General features: G+C 36.5%; 10 protein-coding genes across 21 annotated transcripts; 5 read left to right on the forward strand and 5 right to left on the reverse strand.

The window, feature by feature from the left end:
• Positions 1-632: 632 nt before the first annotated feature.
• Positions 633-1854, forward strand: EXPA2 (expansin A2). Its single transcript, NM_120611.3, has 3 exons — positions 633-838; positions 934-1246; positions 1345-1854. Exons 1-3 carry the CDS (start codon positions 691-693, stop codon positions 1649-1651), a joined length of 768 nt encoding a protein of 255 aa, NP_196148.1. The 5' UTR covers positions 633-690; the 3' UTR covers positions 1652-1854.
• AT5G05300 (uncharacterized protein) lies at positions 1794-2548 on the reverse strand. Its single transcript, NM_001342808.1, has one exon. It carries the CDS (start codon positions 2347-2349, stop codon positions 2041-2043), a length of 309 nt encoding a protein of 102 aa, NP_001318482.1. The 5' UTR covers positions 2350-2548; the 3' UTR covers positions 1794-2040.
• Positions 2549-3082: 534 nt separating this feature from the next.
• Positions 3083-6616, forward strand: AT5G05310 (TLC ATP/ADP transporter; the record flags this gene model as incomplete). Of its 9 annotated transcripts, none has more annotated exons than NM_001342812.1 (14): positions 3083-3311; positions 3397-3561; positions 3642-3731; positions 3814-3924; positions 4020-4088; positions 4165-4261; positions 4392-4494; positions 4756-4978; positions 5384-5497; positions 5584-5715; positions 5793-5873; positions 5981-6097; positions 6194-6262; positions 6335-6552. In NM_001342812.1, the coding sequence occupies 14 exons, from the start codon at positions 3210-3212 to the stop codon at positions 6395-6397; spliced, it is 1536 nt and encodes a 511-aa protein (NP_001331026.1). In that variant the 3' UTR covers positions 6398-6552. The 9 variants fall into 9 exon arrangements, with proteins under 9 accessions (NP_001331026.1, NP_196150.2, NP_001331028.1 ...); NM_180441.1 differs by having other exon boundaries at positions 3210-3311; positions 4020-4083; positions 4160-4261; positions 6335-6518; NM_120613.5 differs by having other exon boundaries at positions 6194-6552.
• Positions 6617-6800: 184 nt separating this feature from the next.
• AT5G05320 (FAD/NAD(P)-binding oxidoreductase family protein) lies at positions 6801-8670 on the reverse strand. Its single transcript, NM_120614.3, has 6 exons — positions 8539-8670; positions 8328-8474; positions 8192-8254; positions 7940-8102; positions 7638-7866; positions 6801-7570 (listed from the first exon to the last, which is right to left on the reverse strand). The coding sequence occupies exons 1-6, from the start codon at positions 8616-8618 to the stop codon at positions 7032-7034; spliced, it is 1221 nt and encodes a 406-aa protein (NP_196151.1). The 5' UTR covers positions 8619-8670; the 3' UTR covers positions 6801-7031.
• A 250-nt stretch (positions 8671-8920) lies between these two features.
• On the reverse strand, positions 8921-10707 carry AT5G05330 (HMG-box (high mobility group) DNA-binding family protein). Of its 3 annotated transcripts, none has more exons than NM_120615.3 (7): positions 10517-10707; positions 10246-10416; positions 9901-9985; positions 9727-9813; positions 9508-9552; positions 9336-9409; positions 8921-9255 (listed from the first exon to the last, which is right to left on the reverse strand). In NM_120615.3, the coding sequence occupies exons 1-7, from the start codon at positions 10687-10689 to the stop codon at positions 9228-9230; spliced, it is 663 nt and encodes a 220-aa protein (NP_196152.2). In that variant the 5' UTR covers positions 10690-10707; the 3' UTR covers positions 8921-9227. The 3 variants fall into 3 exon arrangements, with proteins under 3 accessions (NP_196152.2, NP_001318483.1, NP_001078532.1); NM_001342815.1 differs by having other exon boundaries at positions 9925-9985; positions 10517-10690; NM_001085063.1 differs by having other exon boundaries at positions 10246-10629.
• A 100-nt stretch (positions 10708-10807) lies between these two features.
• Positions 10808-12814, reverse strand: PRX52 (Peroxidase superfamily protein). The gene is made up of 4 exons (NM_120616.3): positions 12534-12814; positions 12232-12423; positions 11977-12142; positions 10808-11472 (listed from the first exon to the last, which is right to left on the reverse strand). The coding sequence occupies exons 1-4, from the start codon at positions 12756-12758 to the stop codon at positions 11081-11083; spliced, it is 975 nt and encodes a 324-aa protein (NP_196153.1). The 5' UTR covers positions 12759-12814; the 3' UTR covers positions 10808-11080.
• Positions 12815-17187: 4373 nt separating this feature from the next.
• Positions 17188-19456, forward strand: AT5G05350 (PLAC8 family protein). The gene has a single exon (NM_120617.3). It carries the CDS (start codon positions 17696-17698, stop codon positions 19274-19276), a length of 1581 nt encoding a protein of 526 aa, NP_196154.1. The 5' UTR covers positions 17188-17695; the 3' UTR covers positions 19277-19456.
• Positions 19457-20215: 759 nt separating this feature from the next.
• AT5G05360 (uncharacterized protein) lies at positions 20216-21582 on the forward strand. 2 transcript variants are annotated; one of them, NM_120618.5, is made up of 3 exons: positions 20216-20672; positions 20900-20969; positions 21074-21582. In NM_120618.5, the coding sequence occupies exons 1-3, from the start codon at positions 20295-20297 to the stop codon at positions 21115-21117; spliced, it is 492 nt and encodes a 163-aa protein (NP_196155.2). In that variant the 5' UTR covers positions 20216-20294; the 3' UTR covers positions 21118-21582. The 2 variants fall into 2 exon arrangements, with proteins under 2 accessions (NP_196155.2, NP_974733.1); NM_203004.1 differs by having other exon boundaries at positions 20254-20672; positions 20900-21222.
• Positions 21583-21974: 392 nt separating this feature from the next.
• On the forward strand, positions 21975-22800 carry AT5G05365 (Heavy metal transport/detoxification superfamily protein). The gene is made up of 3 exons (NM_001085064.1): positions 21975-22072; positions 22289-22364; positions 22463-22800. Exons 1-3 carry the CDS (start codon positions 22064-22066, stop codon positions 22609-22611), a joined length of 234 nt encoding a protein of 77 aa, NP_001078533.1. The 5' UTR covers positions 21975-22063; the 3' UTR covers positions 22612-22800.
• On the reverse strand, positions 22736-23878 carry AT5G05370 (Cytochrome b-c1 complex, subunit 8 protein). Its single transcript, NM_120619.4, has 2 exons — positions 23639-23878; positions 22736-22964 (listed from the first exon to the last, which is right to left on the reverse strand). Exons 1-2 carry the CDS (start codon positions 23806-23808, stop codon positions 22916-22918), a joined length of 219 nt encoding a protein of 72 aa, NP_196156.1. The 5' UTR covers positions 23809-23878; the 3' UTR covers positions 22736-22915.
• Positions 23879-23937: the final 59 nt, after the last annotated feature.

Consider the following 23937-nt stretch of genomic DNA (forward strand, 5'->3'; position numbering starts at 1 on the left):
GCAATTTTAAGAAACGAACTTCACTTATATGTATTTTTCTTAATTACAAATTTAGAGATGAAAAAGACACAATATTTAGACTATGATATTGATTATTGAGTAAATAGATAAAATCCATATATAAATAGTTTAACAAAGCTGACTATATATATTTTTAAATTACTATGATTAATAACATCGATTGGATTAGTATTAAATGCTTAACCGTATTCATGCACATTTCAGTATTTCTGTTTCTCATGACTGATGATATCTAATCTTATGTTTGAAACTAGAAAGTAAATTAAAGATCACTAAAGAATGCATATGATTAATTTGTTAACCGATTAATTTTATCAAATGACATGTGAATCTGTGATGCGGATATGTAATACGTCCACGTGGCATAAAAGTAGGGGTCCATGAGGTATAGCCGTTGCCCGTTGGAATGGTTAAGCGCCTAACGGAATTGCATGTGAAGACTTAACCTACACACGGAATTCCTGGAAATTAAGACCGATCCGATTATGTCACCTTCTTCCCTTTTACGTTTTCTCTAAAAAAATATGTGTATCATAAGAGAAGTGGGATCTAGCTAGTAGTGAACTCCATAATCCCTATATAAGTGAAGTATTGAACGAATTACCAACTTCACTACTCATCCCCTTTTCCACTTCTTACTTCCTCCTCTTTAGCCCATCAGCAAATATCATGAATCTTACAGAATATTCCCATATTTTGTTTCTTTCACTATGCACCCTCAACTTCTGCTTGTACTCCATAAACTCCGACGACAACGGAGGCTGGGAGAGAGGCCATGCTACCTTCTATGGTGGAGCTGATGCATCCGGCACAATGGGTACTTCAAACATACCTTTTTCTTCATTGCACACACATAATTAAATCATAACAAATGGATATACTTTTAACAGTCAAGTATTGATGTTTTTTTAGGTGGTGCTTGTGGGTACGGTAACTTACACAGCCAAGGCTATGGGCTACAAACCGCGGCTTTGAGCACGGCTTTGTTCAATAGTGGGCAGAAATGTGGGGCCTGCTTTGAGCTACAGTGTGAGGATGATCCTGAGTGGTGCATCCCTGGTTCCATCATCGTCTCGGCTACAAACTTCTGTCCTCCAAACTTTGCCTTAGCTAATGATAATGGTGGTTGGTGCAATCCTCCTCTTAAGCACTTTGACTTGGCCGAGCCTGCCTTCCTCCAGATCGCTCAGTACCGAGCTGGGATCGTTCCTGTCGCATTCAGAAGGTAAAAACAATTCTATATACGGTTCCTTAGTTGTCTTTTTTAGTATACGTTTTTTTAAAGACTCTAACGTACCATTTTCTGTCCTCTAATAATGATAGGGTTCCATGTGAGAAAGGTGGAGGGATAAGGTTTACGATAAACGGGAATCCATATTTCGACCTCGTGCTAATCACGAATGTGGGTGGTGCTGGAGATATAAGGGCCGTCTCTTTGAAAGGCTCAAAGACAGATCAGTGGCAATCCATGTCAAGAAACTGGGGACAGAATTGGCAAAGCAACACTTACCTCAGAGGTCAAAGCCTTTCTTTCCAAGTCACTGATAGTGATGGTCGGACTGTTGTGAGCTACGATGTTGTGCCTCATGATTGGCAGTTCGGTCAGACTTTTGAAGGCGGACAATTTTAGATTTATGATCAAGTGAAACTAATAGACGTTATATCCAAGAAAAGTCAATGATTGTGTTTAAGATAAAACTCTGCTTTTCATTGATCATAACCACTCTTCGATATATAATAGTCATAAGAAAGAAATACAATGAAACAATTAATTTTGTTTGGAGATCATTTTGTATTCTTCGCATATCCTCGCTTAGTACAAAAGGTATCTCTATTTGAAAATTCTAGTACGAAGAACCAAAAGCCAGCAATTCAAACATTTTAATTTCAGTAGTAACACAACTATAGTATTTGATATATATATATACAACAACACTAAATTTCTTTTAAAGAAAAAGAATAATAATTAAATAAAGAAGTCATCACACGTGACTTTTAGTCATGAGAATGACAAATTTGCTAAGTCTTGACGTCGTTGATTCTCTTGCTGGGTCCAGACGCCGGAACTGACCCTTTTGGAAGAGCGTTCAACACCAACGACCCAAATTTTCCGGTGATATACGACGAATATCCAGCCGTCAAGTGATCATCCTCGCCTTCGCACCCTACCACCGTCACCTTCTTGGAGACAGCAGAGATCTCTCCGGAGAAGATGACGCCATCGATTACCGACGGAATTCCTACCGGAAATTTCCTAGCTGTTGAGAACGAAGCAAGCTGAGAGATGGAGATGAATAAAACTAGAATCAAAGCTCCAATTCTAGCCATTTTTCTTGTTTGTTTTTGTTTCTTAACCTTCTTCGTCACTATGTGATTTGGTGAAGAAGATCCGTGAAAGTATATGTCTATATATGTAATGTGAAAAGAGATAGAGAGGTCTCTGGTCAGTCAATGGCAGTTGCATAGATAACGCGGCAAGTGTTTGGACTCAAAAAGAGTTAGAAGACTAGGTCATTTTAGTTTCCGGTCCAATTGAAATATCACTTCAGAACGTATTGTCACAATTTGTAATTACATTTTCTGATTTCAAAAATAGGCGTGAATAACACTATTTGGAGATATGATAAACACACCTATCTGAAAAGACCATTTATCAACTATGTGTTAATTCAATTGACAAGTAGAGACTGAAAACAGTTTATAATTTGAAAATAAAAATTGACAACTTTAGAGTGAAATTCGGTTAGGAGTTTAATTTTAACTTTAACGGCTTTATTGATTTAAACAGAGTGTTGTTGTTACAGACAAATTATAGAGATTGTAACAAAAAAAAAAACTTTTTTTTTTTTATAGAGATTGTAGTAATGAAAAGTCATAAGTGTACATAATCATTGGATGGGCCTTATTGATTGTAGTAGTAATGAAAAGTCATATGTATTTGTTTTAACTTTTAACCATGAAAAACCCATTAATCGATAATTGGATGGGCCATTATTGGGCTATTGAGTAACAAAAATCAACCTTTCAGAAATCATCCACTAAATTGCCGTTTTGACGATACTTCTGAATGAGGGAGAGGCTTTCTGTATGTTTTTTTGTTTGTCTCCTTCCTTCTTCGTCTCTTTACTTCTCCGATTTGGCTATCATCGGTCTTCCGAAACGTTGACCTTGGAGCTTGAGGGTACCAAATGGCAGCCAGAATTCGATTAGATGCGGTAATATCCACGATAGTAACGGTGCACCCGCACGAGCTTCCGGCGTTGCTCCACTCCTCTTCCTGCTTCTTCTTCGTATACCGATCTCCTTCTCTCTGTCTCTCTTTATGTTTAACCATTCATTTCGAGTGTCCTTTAACTTTTATTTCTATTGAATTAGATATTGAGCGCGTATTTCGTAGTTCTTCCACTCCGCGACGAAGGAGCAATATCGCTGGGATTATCAAAGCTACCAGGCCTTTTCGTTGGATCATTGTTTCTCACTCTCATTGCTGCTCCTCTTTCCACCTTCATCTTCTCTTTGCCCAATTTGTCCAAATCCAAGGTACTCCTCTTTCTTACATTGTCTGTTTCCAATTTGTAACCTTTTGACAATCTTATACACATGCTTTTCGAAATTTGCAGGCTTTGGTTATAATTCATAGATTCTTTAGTCTATCACTTGTTCTATGTTTCCTTCTTTGGATGGCCTCCCCGACAGAGTCTAATTCAAAGGTAAGATAAGAGACTTGAATCATTCATAAGCATTCTGGAATAAGTCCTGTCTCATGGTTTAACACATACCACTGCTTCAAAGGATGCAGTTGAGGCGGCTTCCGGCCTTACAAATGATGGAGCTAATGCTGCTACTGGATGGGACAACCATGGCTGGTTTTACATTTCTGTCCGGGTTGGATTTTTCCTTTGGGTATGATGTCTAACTCTTTGGGTTTTTTTTGGTTTTAATTTCAAGTCGTTTGAGTGTAGCTGGATATATGATGCTTGTTCTTGTATGTTTCCAAGGTTGCGTTGCTTAATCTTGTCGCTATTTCTTCAACGTGGGCTAGAATAATAGACGTTATGGATAGTGAGGTAGTTTCTGCTGCCCTCTACTTTTATTTCCAAGAACTGGTTATTGTTTCGAGGCATATAATATTCTTCAGTTCAGTCAGGTGCAAGATTGTTTGGTTTTGTTGGTGCTGGTGCTACCCTTGGACAGCTTTTTGGATCTGTATTTGCTGCTGCCACTGCTTGGATGGGTCCATGTATGCATCACATTGTCTGATGATTGTTTCATTTACAATATAAGTACCTAGATAGATATTAGCTTATGCTTTGTTGTTCAATGAATGCCATGTTGAATTCACTCGAAAATCAATTTGATGTTTATGGCAGATTTACTTCTATTTGCTGCTCTTTTGATGGAATTTGCTGCACAGTCTTCAAAAGGGATCACTAATGATATTTCCCAGTCCTCTGAGGAGTTGTCTCCTCTAAGGTTAGCTAAGCTACAATCTGTGTCCATATATGTTATTATGAATTTGATTTGTAAATCACCCTCTGTTTGCTATGTTCTCCTATCTTATGTTTGGAATAATATGTGGCTATGCATGGAACCGTATGGAAAATTGAAATGATTTATCTTTAAGTTTAGATTTGTGCGTACTCAATTTAGATTATGGGATAGTCTTAGTGTGAGGTTGACTCAGTTATGCTCATTGTTGGTCAAGAAGTTGATTTTTGTTGTTGTTTCTGTTAGGGGAACTGATAATGATCATCAACGTGAGAGAAAACAGGAGGCTACTTCTCCAAAAGTTGGTTCTCCAAAAGTTGCTTCTCCTAAATCGCCCATCTCCACAACCAGACCTCAGTTTTGGGCCATCTTAGATGGAATGAGACTTATACTAGCATCACCTTATCTTTTGCTCGTGTCTTTGTTTCTTTGGCTCGGTGCGGTCATCTCCTCATTCTTCTATTTCCAAGTAAGACTACTCTTTATATTTTGAATGGTTTCATTTTCAAGATATAAGAATTACCTAAATCATGTGGATGTAATATCAGAAATAGTTGACGATGGAATATAGGCTTCTCATGTGAACCATCTCTACGTGTTATACTATTCATTTACCTGATCTGGAAAGAACTATGATCATTATAAGTTTATAACCAAGACTCTTTGTTCTTTAACAGCCATTTGAACGATTTTTCACAACATAAAGAGTAGAATATCCCTTTGTTATTAGTGCTTGCAAATTATCGCTTATGATACGAGCTGTTGCTTTAAAATTCCTTTGTTTTCTTTGAGTCTATAGAATCAATTTCTGCTCTTTGCAAAAAGAAAGCTGAACTTCTTACGGTCTCACTGATGAAATAAAGTTAAACTGCAGAAAGTGAATATAATTGCTACGACAATCAAATCATCCATTGGTCGAAGAAGACTGTTTGCCCAGATAAACAGCTTTGTTGCAGTTTTCATACTCATTGGACAACTGACTTTAACGGTAAGTCATATGCGAGACAAAATTCACACATTGATTCACCATACCTGGAATATTTGCTATATAAGTTAGTATGCTAAATCTTACAGGGGCGTATCTTGACTGTAGCTGGTGTCACGGTTGCAATATCTGCATCTCCATTTGTTGCACTTGGGAATTTGGTTGCTATTGCCATATGGCCAACTTGGGTTACGGTTGCTGTGTCTGAAACCCTGAGAAAGGTCTGTGGTTTACAACAATCTCTCTCATGTTAACCTACTGTTCCATTAATGACACTTGATTTTTTATAACATGGTAGGTGACAACTTATGTTGTAACTAGACCTGGAAGGGAACTCTTGTTCACCGTTGTCTCGCAAGACGAGAAATACAAAGCTAAGGTACAGAATCTTTCCTTTCCTGAACTTCTAGTAAGAAAATCAGTCCTGCAAAAGGGAAAGTTTACACTTTGGTTTATTATTTCTCATTCTGTGTGCTATGGTTTCAGGTATGCATAGATGTAATTGTTCAACGGCTTGGAGATGCTGCAGCGGCGGGACTATTTGAAGTCCTTACCATTGCTCTTGGCGGTCAAACGTCAACTGCTTCACTCTATGCCCTGCCAGTATAATAAAAGCTTCCTACTTTCAGACAGTTCGTCGTGTATGAGTATTATTTCTCCATGAAACTCCTCATCAAGTCTCCATTGTTTTTTTAACAGGTGTGTTTAATATGGATAGTCACAGCGTTCTTCTTGGGCCGGCGACAAGAACAATTGGCGAAACTCCAGGTGGGTTCATCTTCATAGGAACAAAATCTTAACTTTGATACAGAAGATGAGAGGCTTCAACGTCATATGTAGGAGTTATGGGAAAACAACTTAAACCCGACCGACATGAAGATGAAGGATCACAAGGCAGAGTAATGGTTTAGAACTTAGCTTAAAGAATTCATATGTCTGCTGATAAATTAAATATTGTACAAAGGGAAATTACGCTCTTTCTTTTGAGAGCGGAGTATATGTAACCGAACTTGGTTTTTCTCTTCTTTTTTTTCTTCATTCAATTAACTTGCAAAGAGCCAGACCAACTAACCCAAGCGAAACAACTGCAGACATGATGACATGGCAATGTTATTGCTCCACAATATTGGGGACACTTTAATATAATGAAATGGGCTTAATCTTAGATGGGTTTACTGTTGAACAGTTGAAGCCAGAAACCCTAATTACTCATTACTCGTCCACTTTACTTTACCGGCGCCAATGGTGAGACCCTGAATCAATCTTTCCAGATCTTGATTTAGATGAATGTTTTTTTTTTTTTTTTAATTTCGTTTAAGCAGAGTGTTTATTGTGTGAATTAACATGATAAATTGTACCTGCAACGAGATTATGCATATTTTACATTTCTTTTTATTTGTACCTTGGGATTCAAGCGAATGCATTGGGTGACGTAACTCACGTTAGTTTTGGTTTTGATTTTCTTAATTGCATTTGCCAAATACCAATACACTAGACTAAGCTCCAGTGCTCTAACATTGTGCTTGCTCATTGAGAATCATTCATGGCTAAGTCTTCCACAGTTGAAATGAGACTTTTTCACACGCAACCAAGAAAGGAAAGAGGACATGAACTTGTCTCTAAACAGGGTCATCCACTTGCCTCTGCTCTGCTGTATGAAACCTACTGTATATGATGTAGTTATAAGATCAATGCTTCTCCATTTCCTCGATCCTGCATACTTCTTCAAACCATCTTCAATCCGCCTATAACTCTCGTTCTCATCTTCTGTTTCACCTTTCATATTCTTAGCTTTCATTGCTTCACCGAGACAACGAGCGAGGATAACTCCGTCCTCCATCGCCGAGCAACCACCTTGTCCAATATCAGGAGTCATTGGGTGAAGTGCATCCCCTGCAACACATACGTTGTCTTTTGCAATGTTTGCCCAAAGAAGTTCCCAGGGAGGTCGATACATGAGTGGATTCATCACCAAACTATCAAGATCAGTGGTCTCCAGGATACTCTTGATGTTGTCAGGCAAGTCTTTGATCTTGGTCAGCACAAACTGTTTGATCTTCTGATGATTTTTCTTATCTAACAAAGTCAAGGAGATGAATCAATGATATGAACAAGATCCTGTGTAGAGTAAAGTTTCATTTACCTAAATCAGTAGAGGTGTGGGTTAGGAACCAGTAGACAGTGTTTTGGTCACATGAGATGAAACCGGAACGAACACCGTTGCCATAAAACTGAAAGAACCTTCTCCCTAATTCGTGGCCTGTCTGGAAATGAGCGATCCCGCGGATTGCTACACGGGAAGTTTTAACCGGATTCTTGAAGCCTAGCCACTTACCAACCACTGACTTCACTCCATCACACCCTACCAAAACCTTTAAAAGACCACAAATTCGGTTACAAGACCAGCATATTTTTACAGAGGAGTCAGGACTGGTTAGTTAGTACCTTGGTTTTAAGTATAGTCCCGTCGGAGAGATGAACCATCTTGTAGTGTCCGGACAATTCGATGTGAACAAGCTTAGATGAGAACCGTATGGTCCCTTGAGGCAATTCGCCCGCTAGAGCGTCTAACAAGAGCTTCCTCTGTACGCATCGAACCTCATATTCTCTGACAAAACCATTTCAACAAGGTTATATATAAAGGTTTCTTCTTCTTCTTTGTTTAATAGTCGAGAGAATGAATGATAAGATACATACTCAGATTCTGGAAATAACATTTCTTTAGGAGGATCTCCTGCAGAAATGGGTCTGACCACCCATCTGCATCAAGGTCAACTATATATAGTAAGTTCATAGTTGCTATTAATAGTAATAGTGTTAAATTGTTGGTTACCCTTGAAAGCGATCACCGAGACTGCGAATATGCTGAGAAATACCGAGAGCTTCCATGGCCTTCCAAGCATTAAAATATAATGAAAGTGCAAATCCTGTTGCTCTCAGCTGCTCAGAAGATTCCAGCACTATGCTTCTGATCCCAAGCCTGAAAATACCACTTTAATTAACTTACATGGACTATAACAAATACTTGACACAAACACACACACCTGTGGAGCCCAAGTGCAGTGGCAAGGCCGGAGATTCCAGCTCCGACGATGATGATATCTTGGGTACTTTCAGCTTCCATGGTGGGCGAGTCAACGAAAGAAACCACTCGGTTCAATAAATATCCAAACTTTATATTTATAATAATAATAATAAAGATTTATTATCGTGTAAGAACTAAGAGTAGACACGCACTTTTGGCGCGTGGTTTGAAACCCATTACAGCCAAAGCATGGGCCCAATGCTCAAAAAGCCCATAATGGTAATTCTGTTTCTATAACTTAATTAATGAACAGCACCCATAGTAGTATAGTAGTACTGTAGTAGTATATACAGGCTTGGGATCAGAAGCTAGTAACTTTTACTTCAAAACACAAAATTTGTGAAGGAACAATTACTCCACATAATGTCGAAGACAATATAAATGTTTTCACTCTAGAGAATAGATATAGGAAGATAGTTACTGAAGAGTTAAAAATTACTACTTAGATTCAGTTTTCACCATCATTTTTTTTTGAAAAAAAAAGGTGTCACCAAAAAAAGGACGAGAACACCTCTAATAGTCACAGAGGAAGGAAATAAGATCAGCAGCCTCTCTAGTCTGTTTCTATATTTACATAAATCCCCCAACAAATTCTCTAAAACATGTACACCACCAAAAGCCAAAACCTTCTCCACTAAATCAGGATTCTCAGTAGTCCAACATAGTATCGTCTTCCCTGTTTCAATGAACATAAAGGTGAGAAAACAAGAGCCAAGAACAATGGGTATGGTAGTGTTGTATTGTTCATATTCTTACCAAAACTCGTGTCCGAAATGATCAGATGAATCATAGTCTTCCTCTTCTTCAATTTGAACGTAGCTCTCATAGAACTGCAAAGTAGTCAAAAATGAATTGAAACAATTGAATATGCAAACACAGGCTAGGCTTCTTGGTTTTGTAAAGTTAAAAAAAAAACAATGACTCTGACCTTGTCATATCTCCCAACAGTTTTTGAATCTGCCTCTTCATCTGCCTGCAAAATGGTACATCACAGTGTTCAACAACCTTAAGCCTAATTAGTTTAAATCTACAGCTATCTCAAGTATGCCTAGCAATTAAATGAAGATATGAAGGAAAACGAATCTATTGAGTAAACCTCCATAGAATCTTCCAATGTATCAATTTATGATCGAGGGATATAGTCTACCTTATAAATGGTTTTAGCTTCTTCGTTTAACTTTCTACTGTGTGCCGAATCAACCTCCATAGCACGGGCGTTGAATGGTTTTTGGTCCTGGAAAGAAGCAACAATTATGCATAAATCCAGCTTAGAAAATACGCCAGAGGCTTTTTGAGTATTTTAAGAACAAAGTGATGTTACCTCTGCTGACATGTTCTTCCATACATTGAAACATATTCTGCTAGCATCCACTAAGTCTCCATTGTAATTTTCCCTAAACTCCTCTCTAGAGAAAGAAAAATAGTTACTGGATGGTTAAATCACTCACTGACATTTTCCTACAATTGTTTTGCATTATTTCACCAAGAACCAACAAAAGGTCCAACATTTAACGTAAAAGGAAAGACATTGACCTTATAAATTAACATCACCAGTCCCCTTTTTTGACCTAAGGATCAAAGTCCACTATTTATCTCCATCTAGTTAACTCAAGAAATTCAACACAATTGTAATAAGAAACAGAGTAAAAGTCTTTGGTTACTGTACAAGAAGAAGACAAATGGTGATCTGGGTTCATCTTCAAAGCTCCCAATTGGTTTCGAGATATTATCGATATTGCCACTCGCAATGTACTTGAACCTTTTCACTTCCCTTCTTTTCTCACCGCACTCATGCATATCATACAGAGCAATCGCTATCATAACACCACATTCTTCACTGGAATAAAAACCCAAAACAGAGTAATCACAAATCTAGATAAAAACCCTAAAGAAATCTAGATCGACGAATCCAAAAGCTTTGAACAAAGTAGCAATACCATTTTTTAAAAGCGCTACCATCGGCAGCACGACGAACAGCTTGAACTCTTTTACGAGTTCTCGGCCGAATTGCCATTAATGCGCATCGACGATTTTTTCTATTTCTGACAGTGAACAAAAGTTTTAACCTTTTTCGCTCTTTACTATGTTGTGTGCACGAGAGCTCAGGCATCGGTTCGCTTACGTGTCAATTGCGCATTTTAACGATAATGGATTTTCTGCTAACGTGCGCTTAACAGATAATACGCGGGACATAATTGGCGCGTAATTAAAAACAGAGGAAATCTCTCCCGCTTCAAAGAATTAATTATTTATTATAACCAATAAAACTTAGACACGTAATCACTTCTAAAATATGCGAATATAAAACTTCAAAATGGAATAATTTTCATTAGATTTTTAATGCGGAAATACACACTTCAACACAAAGCAAAGCAAACAAAAAAAAAACATTGAAAGGGACCTTCGAATTTTTTTGGAGAAGATCAATCTTTATTATACTCACCAACTCAAATAATAAAAGGTAAATCCAATAGGAAAAAGACACGTGGAGTAGACTTGAATCAGTTGGTCCTCCCGCAAACCTTGCGGATTTCACCGCTACTACCAGTCAACGGGCTGATATCACCCATTTTTATCATCGCCGCCGTGAAGTCAGAGTTAAAGCTCGACGGATTGTTGCTGTATCCACGGACGATGGAGTCAGTAGAGCCGCCGTTGAAGAGCACTTGGTCGGAATGGAGGAGCCCTCTCTGAGTCATGAGATTCTTGAAGTAGTTGTTGTCGAAAGAAGCTGCCGTGGTGACGTCTAGTGGAGCTAGGTTTCCGTCGCCGGAACCGGAGGCTCTAGGGCAAGTTCGTTGACGTGTCGTGGCGAAGGCGGCATTGATGTTTGTCTCGTTGTAGATTCTCGCTCGGAAGTTCGTGCAACGGGATTGTCCGATCGTGTGTGCGCCTGTAAACAAAACCAAAAATAATTTGAATGATTAGTTTAATAGTTGACTTGTTTATTTGTTAACAGTCATTTATATGATTACGTAACTTTGGGAAAAATATGATTACGTAATTTTGGGAAGAAAAAACAGAAAAGTCGGTGGTGCGTTACAAAAATGTGTTGAAAAAACAAATTCACAAGGAAACAAAAGTAAAGTCGACAAAAAACAAACAACATAATCAAATTATATTATTTTGTGTCGACTCTGTTGACTCTTGGTCCTTTTGAAATATTTCTTTCTATGTTTCTTTTAGTTAAACAAATATGGTGAACGAATAAGAAATATTCTTAAATTAAAGATAATTAATCACAGATTAAGAAAATTTCTCTGTCGTCCCAATGTTTTAGCAATGTAATAGTAATCGATGTTTTGAAATTTGCAATCAACCATAATCTATAAAACATATATAGTTGCGTATATAATAAATAGGAATTGGGTTAAGATAGAGGAGAAATGAAACGAACCAGAGAGAGCAACCATATCTCTGGTGGAGAGTCCAACAGCACTGAAACTACTAATGAGTTGGCTCAGACTCGAAGTCGGTGCCGGAATGTTACTATTCGCTGCCGCTTGACTCGCCGTTCTTGCATCTCTTCTTCCTACTTTCACATTCCAGTTCGGTCCTCCAAGCTTCAACAAATATAAAGACGAATTCATATTTTAGACCGGTTTAATCTTTTAAACTGTCAAAATCGGACTAAGAGAAGTAGGGAGCTTACGGCTACGACGGAGTCTCTAGCAGCAATGGCTAAGATATCAGCACAAGACACAACCCCGGGACATGCTTTCTCAACCGCTGATTTGATGTTGTCGATCACATTAAACCCACGAGCTGAATTGCGGTTTGGAGCCGCGTTTTGTTCTCCTGTGAAGCTTGACGTATCGTCTAGTAGAATCGAACCGTCGCATCCCTACATATGCAAGTTATGACTATGATTAGAAGGAAATAACCAAATAACAATTATGCCAAGTTTCTTGAGATGCAAGGAAAACAAAAAAGGTAAAAGAAAAAAAAACTTACGTTGACAAAGCAATCGTGGAAGAAGAGACGGAGGATAGATGCACCCATTCGAGCCTCGCTGTTAACGGCAGATTTAACGGCGGTTTGGACGGTGGAGAGGAGGTTGGGGCAAGAGGTTGAGTAGAAGTTAGTCGTGAGTTGTGCTTCGACGACGTAATTGTTATCACCTTGGAGTAAAAGTGTAACTACGAGAACTAGAATCGAAATAAGTTTATTTGAAGCCATTGTTAGGTTAAAACAAAGACTTGAATATAATAGACTTAGAGTTGATTGTTGTACTTGAAGAACAAAGGATAACAGAGTCGAGGTTTATATAGAGACGTGAAGGGATGTTCTAAAGTGAAAGATAGGTGACCTAACGCGTTGAAAAAAATGTGCATTCTGTTATTTGTTTTGGTTTATAGGGTTGAATTATCATTTTCGCATGTAATTGAATTGTTTCTATATCCGTCGGAGAGAGAAGTAAAAACCAAATTTATCAGCGAAAATATATTTTCCCAAATGTCAAGTAAATAGTATAGCCATCAAATTAATTATCTCGAAGTCTTGCAATAGTTGACTTTGAATATGGGTGAGAAAATAAGAGATTAAAACAGATCAGTGTTTATTCTTTGGTAGTGATAAGCGTGACACTGTTACAGAAGAAATTGTTTGTGCTAAATATAATTAGCTCGTCTAATACTTTAAATTTATAGTCAAGACCCGGAAATAGTCTAACATTAGATGGAGATATATAATTTCACATATCGAACTTTTATTGGATATATACATGAATGAATAAGAGAGATTATGTGAAGGTTCACACACACCTGGTTGTAAATTGATAAGATTGTGTATATATGAAGTTATAAACTAATTGTGCAGGGAGAAAACAAATCTCTTTAAACAATGCTTTCAGATATTGGAACTCGAAATTTGAAGACTCCATTTTTTGGTAATGAACTAGTATATCGATATAGCAATAGTACTAAGTGAGTCTTAGCACCCGAGTAATCCTAGAAGGTGAGAGCAAACATATTATCTTGTCTCAATCCCTGAACACCAAATGGTCCACACACATCAATGTTGTTCGCCAATAAAATGAAACCCAAAAAGCAGAACAAGTTTACGCCTTGAACCCTAGATTCTCAGTCTTTAGTCTTTACCCTTACGCCACCCCTACACAGATTAATCACTTCGTGCTTTTCGTAGGTTTTTCCACGTTGATTTTGATGCCCTAACTAATGCTTGTTATCTTCTAGGTTAGAAGTCGTACTAATAGATAATGAAAGTCGCATTATACAGATATATTATGGATTAGACATACATCTTTTTCAGCATATGTACCACGAGAAAATATAGAAGAGTTTGTTAAAAAGAGTTGTCAAGAATAGTGGCCTAATTATTTAACTAATACTTTGGACCAAACATTTGATTTTATGGAAAGATTTATTACATCACTAGATTTCTTAATTTTCTATTTCTTTTCCTCCAAGCAACTCTTTCTGTTCTTGATTTCTATTTGCAGAAATTATAGCACTTCATGTTTACACTGTAGGTATTTAGCAAAAAAAAAAATGTTTACACTGTAGGTTTTCTTCTCTCTCTTTTTTTCTTCTGAATGATCACTCTAATAATATTCGATACCATTTGATACGAACAGAAAGTGTTCATTTAATATCATACTCCGTTATGCTGCAGACTGGATTAACCATGTACGGTCATCAATGCTAAAATATATTCATAAAGGATATATTTATACAAAATTATCAAGTACAGTTGTAATCTCGCACAGCCTTTTGTTATCCATTTTATGAACTAGGGAATTAAATGTAATGTATACTAATCGAGTGTGAAGATCTTTCTCGTAAAACGAATTATATGTTTAAATATTTAGATTAAAGACTAATTATAAAATAATTATGGGAAGAAGAAGTCATATACTTTTACACTACGCGGCTTTTACTTTTACAGGATTACTTTCCAAAGGAGGCACGCCGGTCGCTTTCTAGATTTTACTATATGCGTTACATACAGAATTAAATTTTAGTGGAATTCATTAAAGAAAAAAAAAAGTTAGATACCTTCTCCGGTCACATTTTCACACCAACCAGAAATTAACTTATAAAGAAAATTAAGCAAATTAATAACCAATAGAAGAAAAAGGCTTCTAGATACTTAACTTCAGTTACTTTAAATTACATGAATGCTCATTGGATGTGAAGTTTAATATAATATTAACCACACTTTATGCAAATGCTTGTTTAAACTGACTACTTTACATGTTTTTAATTTGTTATTGGGCCATTTGAACAAAACTTATGCTCTTCGGAAATCACAAGATCATAATCACGTTTGTTAACATTTTTAGTATAAACTTTGCTTATCACATTAAACCTTGTACAAAACTTATTCACATTTTATTTCTGATTTTTTTTTGTTTAAGTTAAACTTTGCTTATCACATTAAATTATATACATTTGGTAATCCTTATTGTCAATGCCACTATATATGTGAATTTGCTTTATGTACAAGGAACAAGATAATTAATGATTTGAACCATTTTTCTTTATATTTATGAATTTAGGGTCACTTGAATTGGTAAACAGCTTCGAAATTAAGAAAAAGATATGAACCTCCTTGCCGGAGTCAAGAATTGGAAAAAGTTGTTAGTGTGTGTAAATTGCTAGTAAGAATTTTAATACACTCTTTGCAGCATATATTGAAGATTATTATTCGAATCGTTGATTACGTAGAAAATGCCAAAGAAGATTAGTCACAGTCACCCCATGAAATGATGGGACAAATTTAAACATAGAATATTACCAACAAAAAGAAAGAAAATTAATCGTAACCGTAAGTAATCCACGTGTGACGTATCTTAGTCATTCAAAGGCGAATGAATCAATGAAATACAATTTGATTTGACAATGATAGTCGCCTCTTCAAAGTTTTAGTTTTGAGTCTGATTGAGGAGAGACCGAAATGAAGTGTTTACATAGCAGTTTAGGTAAACCGCCTGACGTTTGAATATAATGTTATGTTTGAAAAATGCTTTTTGTGGTATTGAATGACATATACAAAAATGATTAAGATGTTGGTTGTTGTCACTGCATCGTTTATTTGCATCCTGGTTTTGCACTTACATGTAGAATATTAATATTCATGTATATATTTACAAATTACAATCATAATAACATTAGCATGTATATTAACATATATAGACTAGAATAATAATCACGATAATAACAATACGATAATTCTGATAGTGCGTTTGGCTCTAATGTAGCTTCTACGTGTAAAGGTATCTCAAGTCATAAGATTCCTAAGCTTTCTAATTATGTAACATTTTCCAACCCGGACAAGGTCAACCATGTTTGTCGTCTTCCATTATTTTAGTCAAAAGATTACAAAAATAAAAAGGAAATTAAGAAACTAAACTAGGTGATATCATTGGGATTATTTGACTCAATGCATGTCTAATATGTTTCTATATTATAGAATTGGATATGAATGTTTGACTGTGTATAACCAAAGATGCTGCAGATTCTTTGATACACACACGTATAATTATACAATATCAACGTAACACTTGGGTGTGACGAAGATAAAACACTTTTGGATTTTGGTGGGGTGGGTGGAGTAATATAACAATACGAAACTTCCCCAAAAGCTGCAGTTACTGACAACATATGAGTCAAAATTTTCATATCGTGTAGAGCGCCAATTCATGAGTATGAATGCCACGAAATAGTTGAGGATCTTCAACTTTAATTTACCGGTTAATAATCGCTTTAATTAAACACTAAAATCATGCTTTACCGGTATAAATATTTTACGTATCCTATTTTTTCAAGGATTTTGTTTTTCGAGAGATGATATTGGTGAAAGAAAGAAATCGAGATTTTCAGCACTATAGCAGTTGGAAGTATATTAATACTGGTGTAGTGGTGTTCATTTACTGGAATTATACATATACACTATATATCATTTTATTTATAAAATTTTGCGCAATATCGATGCGACCATAACATATATTTTGATAGGTTTTTCGTGTAACACCATTTGAATTTGAATACAAAACTACATGTAACAGACGCGTCTCCCTCACCATAGGTTCAGTCTTCTAGATTCTTAATTAGTGTCACATAAAATTTTGATGCAAAAATGTTAATGGGTCGGGTTTAATTTTTGAATTTGGGCCTAACTAATATATAGGTCTCCTTTTATTATGATGTCTTCTGGGCTATAAAACTCTTCTTTAGATTAAATTGAATTCAGATTGTTAATACTCCGGAAGACCATTAATATAATTATATAAACAGTCTAAACTCTAAACCACACATCGTAGTAGTTTTTCATATACTTCCAATATCTGTTCAAACATTCATATTGGATGGGAATAAATGAATGACTAACGTATGTGTCAGAAAAACTTGTAATTATCAATTGATAGTTAGGATTTAGGACAATACATAATGAATGTTTTTCCGTTACATATCACCTTACGTTTGGACACCACCTCTTAACTTATTATGTTTAATTTATATTCCAACTAAAAATATTCATTACAAATTTTAGCATAAACATCAAATACTAAAAATAAAGAAAATGAAAAAGCTTGATTAATAATTTTTTTTTGGTAATGTTTGATTAATAAATATGTACTTTAATTAATAAGACTATGGTGACATGTCCCAGTCCTATGGCTCATTAACAGTTTGTATACTTTTGAGGAGGCAAGACGTGGAAACCGCTCTTCTTCTCTACCAAAAACTTCTTCTTCCTTCGATGTCTCTCTCATCTGTTACATATCACAATCTTTTGCTTTAAATTGAGATCCTTCTTCAAAGCCGTATCTCTTTCTCTAGTGTAATTCTCCTCTGAAATTCAGCCTTAGTTCGTCTCTTTCGTTCTGGGTTTCTCTGTAATTGTAGCCCAATTCCAATCCTGGGCATGTATTTCAAAGTGTTTCCATCTTCTTTTGTCAAAGTTGAAGACTTTGCTCGTTTTGAATCCGTCCGCTAGTAGAATCTTCTTCTTTGAATCGATTTTGATATCTCTGCTTTATGGGTTTCCACACTTTTGCCAGCAATGTCTAAGCTTCCAAGAACATGCCTTTGACTAGATTTTCCCGGTAAAGCTTTTTGCTTTTACTTCTTTTTTCCTGGCACGAGAAATTAATGGGTTCAGTTGATGAGGTTGAGATATCTAAGACTAGGGTTTCATGTCCTCCTGCTCTCTCAACATCTCATAAGATTCTCATCAGTGAAGAGAAACCTAGGAGATGGTCCGAGAGTTCGTTGCCTGATGTCTCTAATAGGATTAAGCTTTTGAAATTTGGTTCCCCTTCTGCTAGACTCAAGAGAATGGCTGAGGAAAGAGATGAAGTTTCACGCTCTGTCAACAGCTCAAGCTCTAGCAGCCACGATGTGGTGTCTTCCCGGAAAATCGAGTGGGCTTGTTTGATGAAAATGGGTAAGCAATGGCTACAGAACCCGTTGAACATGGTTATGTTTTTGTGGATCTTTGTGGTTGCTGTCTCCGGTGCGATTCTATTCATGGTTATGACTGGTATGTTGAACCATGCTTTGCCCAAGAAATCACAGAGAGATGTCTGGTTTGAAGTTAACAACCAAATCCTCAACGCATTGTTTACTCTGATGTGTCTGTATCAACACCCGAAACGGTTTTACCACCTTGTGCTTCTCTGTAGATGGAAGCAAGACGATGTTACAACGCTTAGGAAGATATTCTGCAAGAACGGGACTTACAAGCCAAACGAATGGATACACATGATGGTTGTTGTTCTTTTGCTTCACTTGAACTGTTTTGCTCAGTATGCGCTTTGCGGTCTTAACTTAGGCTATAGAAGATCCGAGAGACCTGCCATTGGTGTAGCTATATGTATATCTTTTGCAATAGCAGCTCCTACGGCTGCGGGTTTGTACACTATTCTTAGTCCACTTGGGAAAGATTATGATCCTCAAGGAGATGAGGAGAATCAAGTGCAGGCTGTGGGAGAAGGACCGGTTAGTAATCGCAAGTTATCTCTTGAAAGGAGATATTCATTTGCTTCTAATGATGTGAGTAATCCTGAATGGAGAGAGGGAGTTCTTGACATATGGGAAGATATTTCATTGGCTTATCTCTCTCTGTTCTGCACTTTTTGTTTGTTTGGTTGGAACATGGAGAGGATTGGGTTTGGGAATATGTATGTGCACATTGCGACTTTTGTTCTCTTCTGTTTAGCTCCTTTCTTTATATTCAACTTGGCTGCTATAAACATTGATAACGAGATGGTAAGGGATGCACTTGGATATACTGGGATTGTGCTTTGCTTGTTTGGTTTGCTCTATGGTGGTTTTTGGAGAATACAGATGAGGAAAAGATTCAAGTTGCCGGGCTATAACATCTGTTGCGGGAGACCCGCGATTGCTGATTGTACACTCTGGTTGTTCTGTTGTTGGTGCTCTTTAGCTCAAGAAGTCCGGACCGCGAATTCTTATGAAATAGTGGAGGATAAATTTTGCAAAAGAAGAGAAGAAAATAGTAAGATTGATGATGAGGTTGTCGTATCTGCATTGCCTCGTGAAGACGGTGTGTTTGATCCGAGTTGCTTGCCTAAGAAGATGACCACGACGATGATAGCTAGCTCTACTCTTAGCCCGAGCAGACAGAAAGATGAAACTTGCTTGGGAGAGAAAGGTGATGAAGCTCTAAGTCCACCTTCTCCTCCATTCATACACAGAGAAGCTAGTTAGAACTTAGAACTAACAGATTTTAATGAAAGTTTGTTAATGTAAAACCAGATATACTATATCTAATTGAAAGTAAAGTTTAAATTCGTTTTGGGGTTTATGGAATTTACGAGTTATAAACAATGTAAAACAGGTTTAGTTTTCTTTGAATTTTCACGTAGGAATACAAGTGTTGTTTGAAGTGTTTCAGTTAGAGAATTATGTTTCTTCTCATCATCTCATGTGAGCTTAACCACATTACGTTGATTTGGACCTTAAAGTGAATTAAAAAAAGAACAACTTAGCATTAGTTGCTTATGCGATCAATGGTCTCATCACGACCCTGATGAGAATCGTGTCTACCATCCACGTAAAATCAACAGCTGATAAAGTATTAAAACTTTGGTCAAGCGAACATGTAGAAACGATTTTCTTGTTCATATTTGATGCATGTGTAGCAACTGGAGTTTTAGCCAATGTTTTGTTTGTGTAGCAATTGCAGTTTTCTTATAATTCTTCTAATTTCTGCAATTCACTGAATTTTTCTTACAATACAATTTTTTGCCTTGATATACATACTTCATAATACATCAACAAAACAAAGAAATGTGGCAGCAATTTTGTTGGTGTTTTATGCAATATGCATCTCAATGGCAATTAAATTCCAACAAACAAAGAAAACTGATAATTATTTGCTTTTTATTTAAATTTTGTAGTGTAAAGAAAATGATTGAACATGAATTTTTCAATTCCAAATTTCTTCAATTGTTGTTGTCAATTGTCATACCTATGAATATATGTATGTCCATGATAATTCATTAGCCAATATATCCATTTGAGAGATGTTCATTAGCTACTATTTTTCCTAGTTGATAAGGTCTTAATTAATTATTTATTTAAATTGTAAATGGTCTTTATTTTGTGCTGCTATTTCTACTAAAAATTTTATTAAAGAAGAAGTTGACAAAAAAATAAAAGAAAAATAAAAAATAATTGATCGCACTGTCAAACCAAAAAAAATTGAAAACCCTAAATTGGTTGAATGGGAAAATCGATGGTCAGATTCGCAGAATTCGCCATTAGACTCTCTTCCGAGAATCCAACCAGACCACACAGACCTTCTCCTTCTCCACGGAACAAAGTCTTCGTCAAGAAGACGACGAGAGACACCACGTCACACCTCGATTACTCCAATCTGGTTAAGCTGGAGAAGGCGGGATCGCACTCGGGTTCGAATCCCGCTCCGGCTTCGGGTTCGGATCCTATTAACCGGGTTCCCCTCGCTCAGGTCGTCGAGGATTGCGTCAGACGCTGGTTCCAGGATACGCTCAAGGAAGCCAAATCTGGTGACGTTGGTATGCAGGTCTTGGTTGGTCAGATGTATTGCAGCGGCTATGGAATCCCTAAAGATGAAAACAAGGTTCACTTTTTTGCTCTAATTTTTCTGGGTTTAGGTTGTTTTCTTATAGTTCTTCTAGAGTTGATATAAAGGTTTGATTTTTTCGTCTCTGTGTCTACATTGTATGCCTCTGATTAGGTTTTGTTGTGATTGGTCTGAATTAGGGTTCTTAAAATGTATGTGGTTAGCTCTGATTTGAAGATGTGATTGTGATTCTGATTCAGAATGTGTGATTTTGATCTGTAAAGGGTCGTGCTTGGATTAACAAAGCTTCAAGAACTAGATCATCAGCTTGGCAAGTGAGTGATAAGCCTCCAGGTAATAATATATGATAGAACTTGTGTTGTTTCAATCTTTTATTGAATTAGTGGAATCTTGTGAATTGTGTGTTTTATTTGGGATTCTTGTTCTTCTAATGTCAGGGTATAATGCAAGCGATTCAGATTCCAATGATAAGAAAGATTGATGATCATCTTTTGAATGTTTGTATTGCCATTGACTTTGATTTGTTAGTTTCTCTCTCCTTTGTTTAACTCTACTTGATTTATTCAAATTTGAAGCTTTTGTATCATCCCAATGGTCAAAATGTGCCCCTCAAGTTATTTATTACCAGGCAGTGAAGTAATTCAACTGTGAGTCTGTTGTAGCTGAAATCCTTGCATTGCCAATAGATTTTTGCCAGGCTTTCTCTTGTTCTTTGTCCCCAGAAGTAGAATCAAACAGTTTGCAAAGAATGAATCTGGAATCTGGAATCTGCAATGTCACTTGACAATTTTTCTCCAAGGAATCTACATTCTTGTTCTAAAGATAATCTGCAACTAATTTTTGGGTTTGAATGGAGTGAAAAAGGTAAAAGTTAAACTGAGACAGTTTTCGCATCACTCTAATGATGGATTATGTTCATCGATAACACTGAATTGTAAATATTAAGTTCACCATCTTTCGAAAACTGTTACCATTAAGTTCTAAATTCTAATCCGATTCAAAATTTACAAAAAAAAATTGAAGCGTACCTAAACAAATAGCGAATGTCCGACCGGAACAATATGATCATCATTGTTTTCTTAAAATTGTAGTGTGAAAAGGTTGAAAAAGTGAATAAATCAAACGAACGGTTGTAGAAAATGAAGGAAAAGAGAATTACTTTGGTCCTATAATCAAACGCGGCTAACTTAGTGGAAGCCAGTGAGGGTTTCTATTCACAAAAATTTCCTTTACGCAAAGAATCCCATTCGTCATCTTCTTCTTCGTTCTCTTTTTGTCATTTTATATCATTAAATCGTGTATTTATATGTTGCTACTCCTCCTTTAGTTTCTCTACACAACTAGACCTTGTTCACACACATATACTCTGTTTTCCTCTGTTTCTCTACACGAAGAAGAAGTCTTTTTATTTCACAAAAGTTTCTGTGATGGCTAATGTAAGTAAGATCTTGTAGTGCATGGTTTGCTTTAATTAAATCTACCTTGTTCTAACTGCACTGTTATCAAGAAAATAGAAAACAAAAAGAGCGATCGTTGCAACTAGAGTGTTCTTTGCAAATTATGCTTGATGCAATGTCTCTGTTTATTGGAGTTTTGTTTTTGACTGTTTAAGGATCAAAACTAGCCGAAATGACAGAAAATTCTCATTTCAGGTTGTGGAGCTAAAAGTGAATTTGCATTGTGATGAATGCATCAGGAAAATACTTAAAGCCATCAAGAAAATTGAAGGTAACAATTCTGTAAATTTTCTCCTTATACATATATAGCCTTGTAAGATTATGATTATGGTTTATATTTCTAAATAAGAGTATTTGATGAAATTACAGATATAGAAGCATACGATGTGGACACACAGCTCAACAAAGTGACAGTCACAGGGAATGTAACAGAGGAACAAGTGATTAGGGTTCTTCAAAAGGTGAGGAAAGCTGCTGTTAAATGGGACCAAGACAATCAAACCCTCTTTACCAACTAGAGTCTTTTTGCTTTCCTCTTGATCTATATGTTCTCCTTAGCAATAGTTAGGTCTATATGTATGTCTGCTCAACTGACCTTATGCATCAGTTGCAGAATACACGAGGATTTTGTATACACGACAATAAAATGCGATATAGATTCTGGAAATAGAGATCAATATAATCCACAAATTTATTCAACAAAAAATGCAAGGAAGCAACTTTTCCGCTTCTATTTAGAGTATAAAATTACAAAACTGTCAATAAACCACATTTTGGAGAATGAAAAATGAGGAAAGAATTGGAATCAAGATATCTCCATGCTTAGAACCTGTGCTCCAGCTTCTCTTGTTCTTTGAAGTACTGAGCATACCTGCGTTCATTTGAAAGAGAAAAGGTTCAGAGAGTATTGGAAACAATTATAACAATTGAGACTCGATAGTGACAAAATGAATGTCAACGTACAAAAACAATTCTTCATCTAGTCATCTAAAGTATCCTGAATAATTGCTATGAGAGTAATGATAATCAAAGATAGGGCAGGTGAATATAATTTAACCCCTTGCGCAAATATCTAAATTCAATGAATCACATAAACTCATCTGTTTCAAGTAAAAGAGCATCATCAAGCTAAAACACTACTAGCTCAACAATTTTTTCAACAATCAGAACTCAGAAGTAACAGAAACGTTTTGATAGTTAATGGCTATCTTTTTATCATCATCATCATCATGAATTCACTATCCCTATCTTATAATGTTGTCAAGCTAGCTACTTCTATCATTCTGCATATTAGTTCCTATAGTATTGGTCCAGCAGAAACATGAGCATCGAAATCGACACCAATCTATGCGAATTTGTCACAGAACAATTGCCCTAAAACAATTTTTGCTGTCATATCCAATAAAACTATAGCCTAATTGAATCTACAAACTTCGCATAACAATCAGATTGTTGAACATCATAATCATCAGATCGAAGTCCACATGATTGATACATCAAATCTGTTTGTTAATTGCCTAGACCGAGAGAAAGAGAAAAACGTACGAGTAGGTTCCGACGACAGGAGCGACGAGGAGAATAGTACTGATCCAATTCTCTGAGACCTTGTGGTGAATCTTCTCCGGAAGATCCTTCCAAAGACCCGTCATGATCTTCTGCTGAAACGGCGATAACGCGTAAACCACCGCCTTCAATTTCACCGGCTGCTTTCCCATTTTCGACGACCAAATCTCCGATTTCGATAAATGCAACTAGGAGACTTTTCAAGCCGGCTAATATGCATCTCTCCGTCACAAAACGCTGCCGTTTAAGTGTAAAGGCTTTTAATTTCAATCCACTTAAGC

The sequence above is a fragment of the Arabidopsis thaliana genome, chromosome 5 (assembly GCF_000001735.4).
Source record: "Arabidopsis thaliana chromosome 5, partial sequence".
NCBI lineage: Eukaryota > Viridiplantae > Streptophyta > Magnoliopsida > Brassicales > Brassicaceae > Arabidopsis > Arabidopsis thaliana.